Source organism: Amaranthus tricolor, chromosome 1 (assembly GCF_026212465.1).
Source record: "Amaranthus tricolor cultivar Red isolate AtriRed21 chromosome 1, ASM2621246v1, whole genome shotgun sequence".
Taxonomy (NCBI): Eukaryota; Viridiplantae; Streptophyta; class Magnoliopsida; order Caryophyllales; family Amaranthaceae; genus Amaranthus; species Amaranthus tricolor.
In genome coordinates, this window is record NC_080047.1 from 3,338,047 (window position 1) to 3,350,466 (window position 12,420).

Consider the following 12,420-nt stretch of genomic DNA (forward strand, 5'->3'; position numbering starts at 1 on the left):
TAAAAAGAGTATAATAGAGTTATTTGTTTTCTAAAGAACAAATAACAATATAAGTTGGTAAAATATGCTTCTCAAATGTTAAGAGAATATAGACATATTACACATATCAACACCTTTACAATTTACATAGACTAAATAAATCATACTTAATTTATAAGTCTGTCGATGACAAGAACTTGAGAATTAGAAGGTTGAAGTTTGTAAAAATGAAAGATCCATCAATAGCTCGTGCACGACCGAGTCAATAGAAATCGAAATAGGGTTACCTTCTAATTGTAATATACCCCCTAAAATCTCCAACAACAACTTCTTGAACTCATCTTCTCTTATTTGTTTTCCATCATTTGCATCCACCATATTGAACACTTTATTGACAATATTGTCCATCTACTCATAACAAAATTAAATTGAGTTGAATTGGCAATCAGCATCAGCTAATATGTATTGCTATGTCTCATTGAGATTGCCAACATTAGCATTAAAAGTTCTTACATAAAATAAAGTAATATTTGCAATTTCAATGGAATGGTGTGAGTTTATCTCATTATGATATCAAAGATGTTGAATTGTGAAAAAAACATAAAACATACAACTTTGATAAAAACTTCAATTTCTTTGCTTACTAAATTTAGAAATAGGAAATTCCACATGGTAGTATCTAGTTTTCATGAAACACCAGTGGTAGCATTTTTGTAAGATTTTTCCGCAAGGTAGCATTCAGTTTATGCACTATCTAATTGCCGTAGCATTTTCCGTTAAATTCTTGTTAATTTCCGTTTAGTTCATCATTTTGTAAAATTTTTCCACTTAGCATCCAATTTTTGCTCTCAAATGTTTAATTCATCATTTTAACTTTTAATTCACTGATTAATTTATCAACGCTCTTAAATGTTGTAACAATTAAGTAGATATGTATAAGTGCTTGGAATGTACCTTTTGAGCTTATAAAATGCGCATTTTGAATTATTTATTAGTGTTTGTAATTCATCTTTTGAACTTTATAATGCCAATAATTTGAATGAAAATAAAATTGTTACAACATTTAAGGGCGTTCATAAATTAATCGTTGAATTAAAAGTTAAAATGGTGAATTAAACATTTGAGAGCAAAAACTGGATGCTACCGTGTGGAAAAATCTTACAAAATGATGAATTAAACAAAAATTAACAAGAATTTAACGGAAAATACTACGACAGTTAGATAGTGCATAAACTGAATGCTACCATGTGGAAAAATCGTACAAAAATGCTACTATTGGCGTTTTATGAAAACTGAATGCTTCCATGTGAAATTTCCCTTTAGAAATTAACCAATAATTTGGGGATTGAAATACAAACATGTCATGAGAAAATAGGCAAATATTTTTAGCTTAAACAACAGAAGAATTTAGGCTCGTGTTTGCCTATAATTGGATTATTTGATTATCTTATCAATGCTGAATTGTGTAATATATAAAGTGAAGTTTAGTTATCAAATCAGTTAAATACATATATATTGAGGTGATTACTGATATTCCTAATTTATCGTTGATTGTATAAAGTACAATTTTTCATAATAAGGGAAACGAAAAAAAAGATACCTCAGCCACAGCTTCATATGGAGACAAACCAGCAGATGAAGCCAACGACTCTAATGGTAATCGAAGACGCTCCTTAGACAATCTTCCATGCTCATCTCATGGTAGAGTTTTCAATGTTGCATTTAGTACCGAAAAATATTTTCAAAACAAATTCTTTAATAACATTAAGCACAAAATTGATCCCTTAATTGATTGTAAGAACTACTTTTTTAATACCACCTCCGTTTCAGTGATTTTGTTTCATTTGATTTTTTGACAGTTCATTTTTTATTGGTATTTTGAAATTAATCTGTAAGTTAAAACATAGTCAAGTGGGATCTTGTTTGATTCGTCTCAAAGCAAGGATTATTAATATCAATTTTTCATAATTTTTAGTAATGCACCGTCAGAGATATTAAGACTTCAATATATGTATTGGCAAACGTGCCCAAATGAAATCGGACAAAGTCATTGAAATAGAGGGAGTACCGAGTACAACATTTCATTAAGTAGCTTCCAACTGAGCTAGGGTTGAGTGTACCGTATACGCTTGTTAGTAATAAGACTAACAAAAAAATTATTTCCAATTGACTGTTGGTAGCAAACATCATGTGCAAACTTCACATAAATAAAAAGTTTAACTAAAGTGATACTTATAAGATGATGAATATATACCTTGTCCATTTCAAGCTTATTAGCCAAAAGACCTTTTATAGCATTACCATCATAAGAATTTTCAGTGTGTGCAACGATCACAGGCTGTTCTCTAAGAAGCTAAACTATATTTTCAAGTACTTTCTAAGTTCCTCCAAGAACGTCTCTTGAGAAACCGAATGTCCATTATTAGAGTCCCAACTACAAGAGTTCAAAGCTGGCTCCACAATATTGTTCATAACCTACACACAAAAATGCATGAAAGTGAAAAAAGAGAAAAAAAAAAAAAGAAAAACTTAAAACCATGTATGACTAGTGTTCGCAATTCGGTGTTGGCTGGTTGACTTGTCTAACCAACTAATAACATATGTCTTTTTATTAGTCATCGTATCTTTGATTAACTTTAGTTATTGGCTGTTTTTTTTTTGCCATTTGTTTTAAAAAAAGTGAGCTAAAAACCAAAATGTTGTTAGCTTAACAGCTAGGCAAAGCGATTTTGAAAATACATGTTATAACATTCTGATCAATCAAAAGCAAAAAGTCAATAAAAAAAGGGCAAAAATGTTATTTGTCCGGCACGCCCTAAGAAGAAAAAGTAATCTTAGAGCAAATACCCAAGGGTCTGAAGTTGGAGGCAAGCCTTGATCAACACCAAGCTTTTGTAGTGCCTTGACAAAGAGATCTAGATTGCGATTAGTGCCATACGACAATGCAAGCTCCGAGAAAGACACCACCATATCCGTCTCAAAACTAGGGCTATTTATATACTCTTCAAGTTCTTCGCTATCAACGCGTAGGATTACAATGGGATCTCGCTTTAGTCTGGTAGCCATGCTTATAAGGTTATCTCAAACAACTTTTTTGAACTCGTTTGGCTCACTTTCTCCTATATATAAATAAACAACAATCAAAAAAAATATAGCAAGTGAGTTCAACATATATTGTTGTTTTTGCATCCACAAATAATACTAAACACCCTCAAATACTACAAGAATCGCCCTCATTGGTAGTCATTGAGTCATTGCTATCAAACAAATGAAGTAGAGCACAAAATCTATGGTTGTTTAATTAAATTTTTGTAGTTCCAAATCATTTTCACCTACCTAAAATATTGGTGACTTCTTTAGAGCTAAAGGTTAACTTGGCTATCTCTTTCCACATTTGTTTTGGATCGGAGTCAAATAGTGGATTCAGGATCTAAAATCTTGGTAGTATTAATTTATTGAAGTAAATAATTAAAAAATTTACAGAATTTTATTTGTAAAATGAACTACCTACAAAAATTCAATACTCCAAATTGACTTATACAAGTTGAATAATATATTAATAATCCTAAGATGTAAGAAAAGAAGGGAAAACCCCTAATTCCTAAAATAGTAAAAATGAAAAATATTAAAACTAATTTTAAAAAATATTTATGGTAACACATGCTACCTGATGTTTGAGTATAGATTCGTCTATATTTGGAGCTACAACATTTCCTTATCCTAAAGCTAGTAACTCTCATTAGTGTCCAGACAGAGTTTTGGTTAATATATACAATTTTATCATTAAGAAAACAAAAAGATTTAACGGACTAGTTTTTTTATATATAGTCTATTATATATCAAGCTAGACAAAAGAATTATTACAATTTGTCTCAATCAAGAATTGAGACTTTAGCACCGTAGATGATCAACAAATTTCAATTGGCAGATGGGAACATTTCATAACCGACCAAACCATTTAATTGGTATACTCCATAGTCCATATCTTTTATGTGTGCTGCTCTTGACATTCTTTTCATCAAAATATCATGCTGTCATTGTCCACAATAATCGCCTAAAACTATGAAGTCAATATTAATCGCAAATATATTTTTATTTTAATGATACTAACCTCTTCAACCAAAATTATATGACTTGGAACAATTGGAGGTCCTACTCCCATGAATAAAATCCGTAAAGATTCAGAGATGTTTGACAAATAATTATTGGTTAGGGTGGAGGTGGGGTTAGGGTGGAGTAACCCATTATAAAATACTTCTACATTACGGTTATTGACGCTATTCATCATTCAATTTTATTTTTGAGAATTTCACTTTTAAGTGTTTTATTTCCTACAAGATTCATATTTATTTGAATCCCACAAAACTCAGCCAACTTTGTGATGCAAAGAGTAAATAAATGACATTTCAAAGCCACAAAATTGCGATATGACATTAAAAAAAAGTTTGCTCATAAATCATTAAATACACTAACAGTACTACAAAAACCAGATTAAAGAACTAATCAGAAATTTCATTGCCTGCAAAGATAAGATGACTAATAAAAGAGGCAAACTTTTTAGAAACTTGAAGATGCTCAAATTGCCGGATTATCACAATGCTAACTATAACCTCTATAGAAGTAGAGACGAGAAATAGTTGATAGCGTTGTGAGGCCTCCGATTTCAGACCCTGCGTTTGGCTGCAACTAGATCTCGGAGTTCCCATGGAGCCTTCTTTTCTTTGGATATATCTTTTTTGATTTTTCCTTGAATCGGCTTGATCACAAGAAAATACTACAAACATAAATTTTACAAAAGTTTTAGGGTATTCCAAGGGCGATACCAGGAAGAATAAATACTACCCGTAAATTCTACTCCATTTTAGTTGTGTGTTTACTAAGGCGAAAATGCAAAAGCCAAATCTCCTGATCATATGGAAGCAAGTTGCAGGGAAATGGAAATCGAGCTAATGCTAATGCCCTTACTCTACATTACAAGGCGCAACTATTTCCTATAATATTTTAGACCCTATTGTAGACAAGTTAACAAAAAAAATTTGTGAAATTTATTTAATTATTCCCTCGTCCCCAAATTTTGCTTTATATACTAATTGGTCCGTTCCATTTAGTTTGCCCCATTATCCTTTTCCGATATAACCCACCTATAATACACCACTAAAACAGACAATTCATTTCTTTCTCTTATATTAAAATATGACAACACCTACAATACCCCGCTAATTACTCTTTTTTTTTTTTGTTGCTGTGCAACCCCCTTGAGGAGCGAGGAGAAGCGGAGTATTTGAAATTGCATATTATGTGTGCAATCACGAAACATTGGAAACGTTTTGTCACTGTAAGGATAAGGCTGCATGCATTGATCCCCACCAAACCCCAACTAAGCGAGAGCCACATAATGGCGTTGGGATAATAGAATGATGTTTGTTATTGTTCATTTAAAGAGACTCGTAAGATCATGTGAGCAAACAGTTTAAAACATTGTATATAAGCGATCAATACATGAAAAACTAATTTTGTAAATCAAGACACTTACTTGAGCTAACACAATCAAAGGTATCCACATCTTAAAGCGTTCATTTGGATTCGGGCCCTCAATCAACTTCTTGTCGACCAAGATACCCTTACTTCCATTTGATACAACATCAATGATAGTCTTGACCAAATTGGGTATCCATGAAACTCCACTTGGAAGAATCTATAATGATGCCAGCAATTATCAGTGAATTATCTTAAATTGAACATCTAGTAAATACAAGATGAAAGCAATTACCAATTAGAAGACTAGTAACCACTGACCTTTTCACCATCATCATTTTTATTGCACCGAACACTGTTCTCAACCAAAACAACAGGCATTGAGGATGCCTAGCAGATTATGAAACCAAAAAAAAAAAAAAAAAAAAAAGCTCAGATTAAGAAAGCTTAAAATTAACCTAATCAAGCAAAATATAAAGAGAATTCAATTTTGGAGACATGTTTTCTTTAACGCAATAGGTACTCTATCAACCTTGAATAGTTCACTATTTAGGCGATGGTCTTTGTCCCTGGGTATATGCTACATAGTACATAGTAAATAGTGTTCACAGCTCACAAGTCAGGAACATATCCGGGCTGGGTCCTTCTTTTAAATGAGAATTACAATAGACATTAATCGAGAGGTAATAAAAATGAAAACTAGTGTAAATTTGGTTGAAAAATCACTTGGCTACCTTGATGGCCATGCTTGTCCAACTTTAACAATCTCATTTTCTTTATGAATTTCATTTTAATGCATTACCATTAGGAGAGGTGGTATTAGGTGGTAATGGAAATTTGTAACAAAAGAACTTTTTTTGTAATCAAAGCTTCATCACCATGGAAATGACATGGAACTTTTCATGAAATTTTACACTACATACCATCCTCATTACCACTATTTAGTACCATTAACTAAATGGGCCGTAAAGGTCTTATACCAATCATCACATAAGCTAGTGATTGTCACTGAAATAAAACAAGAAATTCCCAGTTCCCTTCATCCAAGAAAAACTATCAAACATACTATTTGACTGATATAAGATTGTAAGTAAGAAATTTTCCAAAAATAGAAGTAAATATGAATCATTTTTCCAAGTCATCCCCACAGCCCTCCTATAGGGTCTAAGTGACAAAGACATGGAAGGAAAACAGCGATGCTAAAGGAAGAAACTAACAGTTTAAATAAAAATATATTTTGTAGGGTAAAAATGAGACATTTTAACGGTCAGGAAGTCACTTCCAACACAACCAGAAGCATGTGGCTTCACATCAAAACTAGTACTGCAATACAATAAAGGCCGTAGTTATCTTGTTAAGATTGCAAAAACACAATACAGTGCATAAGGATTAAGGCTATTGGCAGGAACTTTTAAAATGATTGTTTCTTACTGTATGGTTGTTTTTATCTCATGTCATTTTTTTTTTATTTCCGAAATAATGCAGAACAATACATGCACATTAACAGTCGGCCCAAAAAATGGATTAGAAGAAACACATATTGCAAGCAGACGGATGAAAAGAACTAAAGCAAAGCAGGTGAAGATGCCGTACAAGAGTATCCTGTTTCTTTATTCCGGCCCCAGAGCGAACAACATTTAGAAAAGACTCGGATCTTCTTCCGAAGAAGTCTTCGTAACTCAATCGATCAGGGGGAGAGAACTGAGCATGAGTAAGGACTATTGCAGCACGATCCCATATCCCTTTCCCAAAACTATCTGTAATAGCTTTAATAATTTGCTTGTCTAATGTGTCCATTCTATAAGAATCCAATCGGTCCACGTATAGCAATACATCGATTGTCTTATCCAGAAGAAAGCTGCTCCAATCAAATGAAACAGTAAACAGAAATAGCATGAGGATCATCTAAAGGCAAAAATAGGAGAAAGAACATACTGATCACAACAATACCATCAAAAATCTTCATATCGTAGACATCATATATTTTTCAAACAAAATCTTTCCAAATTAAACTGGACTGAATGCAAGTGTTCATGTGCCACAATAATTCAAATGATGAAAAAGGTAAATGAATCAAATCCCTACTTGCACATTGCACAGAAATTCAAATGCAACTGAGATTTCAAAAATAGAGAACATCATACAATAAAAAGATAAGACGAAAATAAAAGGAAGCTAGTCATGGTAGGAAATCAACTTGAAGAAGATGTTATGTGGACACCAATGAAACTGATACATTAATTCATGTAGTGGACTCAAATCTTTTGGGATCTAGACTTCTAGCATTGTTTTTCATGAAATCAACTTTTAACAGATTGAGAAATGTATGAAGGGAAGAAAAACTGAGAGGGAGAAAAAAAGGCACAACAAGAAAGGATGTTCATTTTGTAATTTAAGTAACTTGAGCAAATGAACATATTAATGGCCTGTTTCATAACAAGTCATAAATAGAGGTGATGGTAAGAAAAAAAAATCTAGTGTGAATTTTCATAAAAAACAGCATTGGAAGTTCTCATGGGAATGAAACTCTATCCTCACACATGTGTTTTTCTTTACAAATTTTCAATACCATAATACCACGACTTCAAGTAGTAACGAATGAGAATGAATTCTTAAGGAAAAACACACATTTGGACTTGGACAAGCATGACCACAAACCTTCACATGTAATTATCTTAGCAAAAGTACACTAAAATTTCATTACTATTACGATATTCTAACATCATGGCTAAAAGACAACCAAACAGAAAGAGTGGTGAGCCACCTTCTCAACAGAATTAATGAAAGATAAAGATGAAACTGATTTCCTTGTCCAAAAACTTGGTGAATTAGCCCCAATTTAAGAGCTTTCCTTTCTAATGACCCAATTTTTATTTTGTATGGTTCATGGAAGAACAACTTTAGTAGATTATATATAAGGATGGCTTAGTGACGGATGTGGCTAACAAGAAAGTTTAGTTACTAAGTGCAAAACAATAGGAGATTAAAGAATAGCAAATATATTAGGACTAGAAATTGTAATGTAACGAAAGATATATTAGGACTTGAAATATTCATTAGCTTTCTCTTCTAATCTATATCTGTATGCTCCATTTGTCCCTCTCAATTTGCCTCATATTCTATTTGGGTTATCCTACTGTTTTGCCACATTTCCTTCTTTACAAATGAACCCCGCAACTTTTTAATCTCATCCACACGTTTAAATTGTCGTTTAATACCATCCACACATTTAAATTTCTCTTTTCAATTAATATTACACTAAAGGACAAATATAAAAAAGTTCCCCTTAAAATTTCCAACTATTTAGTAATTAATTTTCCAATCTAACTATTACTATATAATTACTACAATGTCCTTTATAAGACATGCATTACTGGCTTGATCGCAGATGAGAAAAAGTTACCTCAAAAAAACCCCAAAAATACAATTTGTTCCTTCGGTGCAATAATATCGCCAAACAGCTGAAGGAGAAAAAAAGATCCCATAACACATTGTTGATTTATTATTTCCAAACTTAAAAACAACTTGATCATTAAAACAGGTCAGCGTTTAGGATTTACCTTTACTCTACGTGAACACAAGAATTGAATTGCAATATTTTTCTAGTAAACTATATGGGAGACACAAACTAGAAAGTTTTATAAACAACCAAAATGATAAGGAATAGGCCCGCATTTGAAAGAAATGTAGCTTAGTTACAAAACACTTCATATTACAAAAATCTGAAAGGACTTGGCATGTATCATTTCTGACCATAGATAATAATATAAAGAACGAAAGGACTTTCAAGAATAACAGGAAAGATGATATCATCTACCACTAACCCTTTTATCATGTCAATAGCCCGGTCATTCACATATCCTCCTTCAACGAGACCAGGTGTGTCGATGATATTCAATGTAAATCCCGCTCTTGTACGTGAAACCATCACAGGTCTTGATACCTCAGACTATACAATTTATAAAGAAGCATGCATTAGAAAAGTCAATAAAATTATAAAATAGAGTATCTTGGTCAAAAGGAAACTAAATGTGTAGTGACTCACTCAAATAACCAAGAAGCCCATCAATCTATGTCCCATCTCAAGTTAAAAAATAGAGGCTTATAGAAGTATGTGTTTTCATTCTTTAAGAAACCACCTCAAATATCTAAGGGAAGTTTCATGATTTGAGCACCCAATCTAATATAAAGAAGCTTTAGACACATAATTCCTTGCACAGAACATAGAATCAAATAAAAAATTTAATCCTTTTCAAAAGAGGATGAGATACTCAACATAAAGCGACCTCTTGACTATCATACAACAGAAAAATTGTGAGTTACATTCATCCATTAAATGAATTTCAACTATATAGTTACTCCCACCATCCCCATTAGTTTTCTCTATTGACCTTGAAAAGCTTTCACTGTCTCGTATGAGGAGGCTCAGTGTGGGAAATTTATGGGGATACAGATAGTACATATGATGCCACCACAAAAGCAATATAGCAATGCATAAACTTCAACTTCCTTATTTTACACAATCAAAATTTGTTGCCATTTCTAAAATCAAGGAGGTAGACTACGACCAAACATTATGTAGACTACGAGTATTCATACATAGAATGTGAAATCATACCTGAAAAGCACTGACAGCAACTACGCTTTCACCAATGACGGAATTCACAGTTGATGATTTCCCAACACCGCCTTTCCCCAGTACAAGGATAGTCAAAGAATCCACATGCTACAACCAAAAGATTACAAATGAAAAATGTAATTAAAGCACATTCAATAATTACCCAAAACAATTTCTCATGGTCAAAAAAGTGCTGAAATGTAAAATAATTTGACCAAACCTCTTGTTTCAACTTTCCCAATAATTCAAGCAACTTAGTTTGAGTTGCAGCAGGAAATTTCTGAATTCCAGTCCATTCACGAACCGATTGGGCAGCCATTTTTATCTACGACCTACGCCAAACATAATAAACATGACTAACATCTAAAACTAACAAATCATACTACTTCAAAAAAAAACCATAAAGTTGGAAACTTAAAAGCAATTTCATGAAGCAAAAACAAAATTACCCAAAAAAATTAAACACCCACGTAAAATACAAACAGACCCATAAAAAATTTTCAATAATTGGATAAAAGGGTATCTTTCATTTATTAGACTTTAAACAATTTCAGCAACCAAAACTAATTTTTTACCTAAAATTTGGAGTGCCCAATAAAAATAAAAGGAAACCCGTAAAAAAAATTAAAATGGAACCAAAAAGTATATATTTTTTTGGCATGAATCAGTATTAATTAGACCGAGTTCATCAAAGGTGTAAGAAACCCTAAAACTGAGACAAGAAATCAGAATTTAAATAGAAAAAGATAACTTACTGAAGTTGTTGGGTTGCAGGATGAAAGGAGAAATAAGTCGGCAAAAGGAAGAAGAAAGATAAGGGGTTAAGCTAAAACCCCAGCCAGGCAGGCTTATCAACTTCAATGTCCTCTTCTGGTCGCTCTCTTCTTCTTTACCTCTTTCTCTCTCCTCGATTGTTAACCAATGTCCTCTAAATTTAGCCAAAGTTCCCTTTTTAGCGGGTGTTCATCCGGAGTTATTCCGTTTTCTAATGTTTTTTAATACATAATTATAAGATAAAATATATTAATGTGAGATCTCGTTAGATTTTTCTTATTGTATATTTTTTATTATATATTTTTTATAATTTTTTATTATGTGTATTTAGAGATACTGAGATTTAAAGATGTAAAAAAAATGGAGGGAGTATTAACTAGTGTGGAAACCCATGCAAATGCACAATTTTTTAACATTGACATGTATAAATGTATAATGTTAAATAATAAAGTCAGTGTTATTATGCACTAACAATACTCAATTTTGATAGTTATATGTGTATATTAACTTTGTAATTTTGGAATTGATAACAATATATTATGCAGTATATTATAATCTCTAATTTACTTAATTTAACAATAAATAAATGCTATTCAAATATACTTTAATGATAGATATATTTGTCAAGATCAAATATCATCTCATTTTGCTTTAGCTAATAAATAAGTTTTATTTGGCAAACTTTATTTAGTTGTGACACTTAGAATTTCCAAGCTTTTTAGTATAATGAATAATATGATATAATGTCAACAATATATATATATATATATATATATATATATATATATATATATAATATTTTGTATTCATTTAATTTAACTATAAATAAATGTTAGTTAAAAATATTTTAATACTAAAGATATTGGTCAAAATTAAATATCATTTCATTTTTCTTTAACCTATAAATGACTTACATTTGGCAAACTTTCTCTAATATTGACACTTGGAATTTCTGATCAGGTGTTTCGGATCAGTTTAAATTTTGGTTTTGTATTCAAATTGGTTTTTATATGATTATAAATCTATGTTTACGCCTGGTAAAATTGGATTTGATTACAAGGTAAAATATTGATTTGCAGGTCTATTTTAAACACTTATAGTTTTTACTTCTATTTACTCTTTTTTCTTTAATTTAAAATTGTTAACCACATTGTTTTAGAAGGTAATTGATTGTTTTCCAGTTTAGTCGACTTATTTAACTAGTTAGTAGTATTGATTTTTTTTGTTAACAATTATTAAACTAATTTTTTAACAAAGTTGTTATCGAGTTGTTTGATAGAAATTAATTACCGAATTGTTCATAGATTATTATGAGAAAAAAAATGAACTAAAAAGCAAAAAACTATTTAAAAAAACCTACTCGGAGCAAGAAAATGGTTTTTGACCATTGGGCTTAAAAGTAAGGTTCACACATTTTTAATTGTTTGACCAAAAGCTAAACCAAAAGGTCAGTCAAATTCTAATCAATATAAGTCATGTTCTCATCAAAGGAGAACAAATTACAATTTGATAAATTAGATTAATTTTAAAGACGATCTCAAAATAAAAAATTTAAATGTTAATAATTTGTATTT

The 12,420-nt window shown here is 31.3% G+C and overlaps 2 protein-coding genes across 2 annotated transcripts; both read right to left on the reverse strand.

Annotated features, from left to right (window-relative positions):
* Window positions 1–12: 12 nt before the first annotated feature.
* LOC130799259 (uncharacterized) lies at window positions 13–3,637 on the reverse strand. The gene is made up of 3 exons (XM_057662365.1): window positions 2,827–3,637; window positions 1,580–2,454; window positions 13–387 (listed from the first exon to the last, which is right to left on the reverse strand). The coding sequence occupies exons 1-2, from the start codon at window positions 3,043–3,045 to the stop codon at window positions 2,338–2,340; spliced, it is 336 nt and encodes a 111-aa protein (XP_057518348.1). The 5' UTR covers window positions 3,046–3,637; the 3' UTR covers window positions 13–387; window positions 1,580–2,337.
* Window positions 3,638–3,882: 245 nt separating this feature from the next.
* Window positions 3,883–11,038, reverse strand: LOC130799250 (translocase of chloroplast 34). Its single transcript, XM_057662358.1, has 8 exons — window positions 10,828–11,038; window positions 10,293–10,404; window positions 10,073–10,180; window positions 9,279–9,403; window positions 7,048–7,312; window positions 5,776–5,844; window positions 5,513–5,674; window positions 3,883–4,753 (listed from the first exon to the last, which is right to left on the reverse strand). The coding sequence occupies exons 2-8, from the start codon at window positions 10,389–10,391 to the stop codon at window positions 4,643–4,645; spliced, it is 939 nt and encodes a 312-aa protein (XP_057518341.1). The 5' UTR covers window positions 10,392–10,404; window positions 10,828–11,038; the 3' UTR covers window positions 3,883–4,642.
* Window positions 11,039–12,420: the final 1,382 nt, after the last annotated feature.

Bases quoted from the DNA above. Each gene is read 5' to 3' on its own strand.
- LOC130799259 (XM_057662365.1), bottom strand. From the start codon at position 3,045: ATGGCTACCAGACTAAAGCGAGATCCCATTGTAATCCTACGCGTTGAT. The intron at 2,455-2,826 runs GTATTTGCTCTA...TTTTGTGTGTAG, and splicing joins CTCCAACTTCAGACCCTTGG to GTTATGAACAATATTGTGGA.
- LOC130799250 (XM_057662358.1), bottom strand. From the start codon at position 10,391: ATGGCTGCCCAATCGGTTCGTGAATGGACTGGAATTCAGAAATTTCCT. The intron at 10,181-10,292 runs GTTTGGTCAAAT...TTTTGGTTGTAG, and splicing joins TGGGAAAGTTGAAACAAGAG to CATGTGGATTCTTTGACTAT. The intron at 7,313-9,278 runs GTTAGTGGTAGA...TGATTGGAGCAG, and splicing joins GCTATTGACATGATAAAAGG to CTTTCTTCTGGATAAGACAA.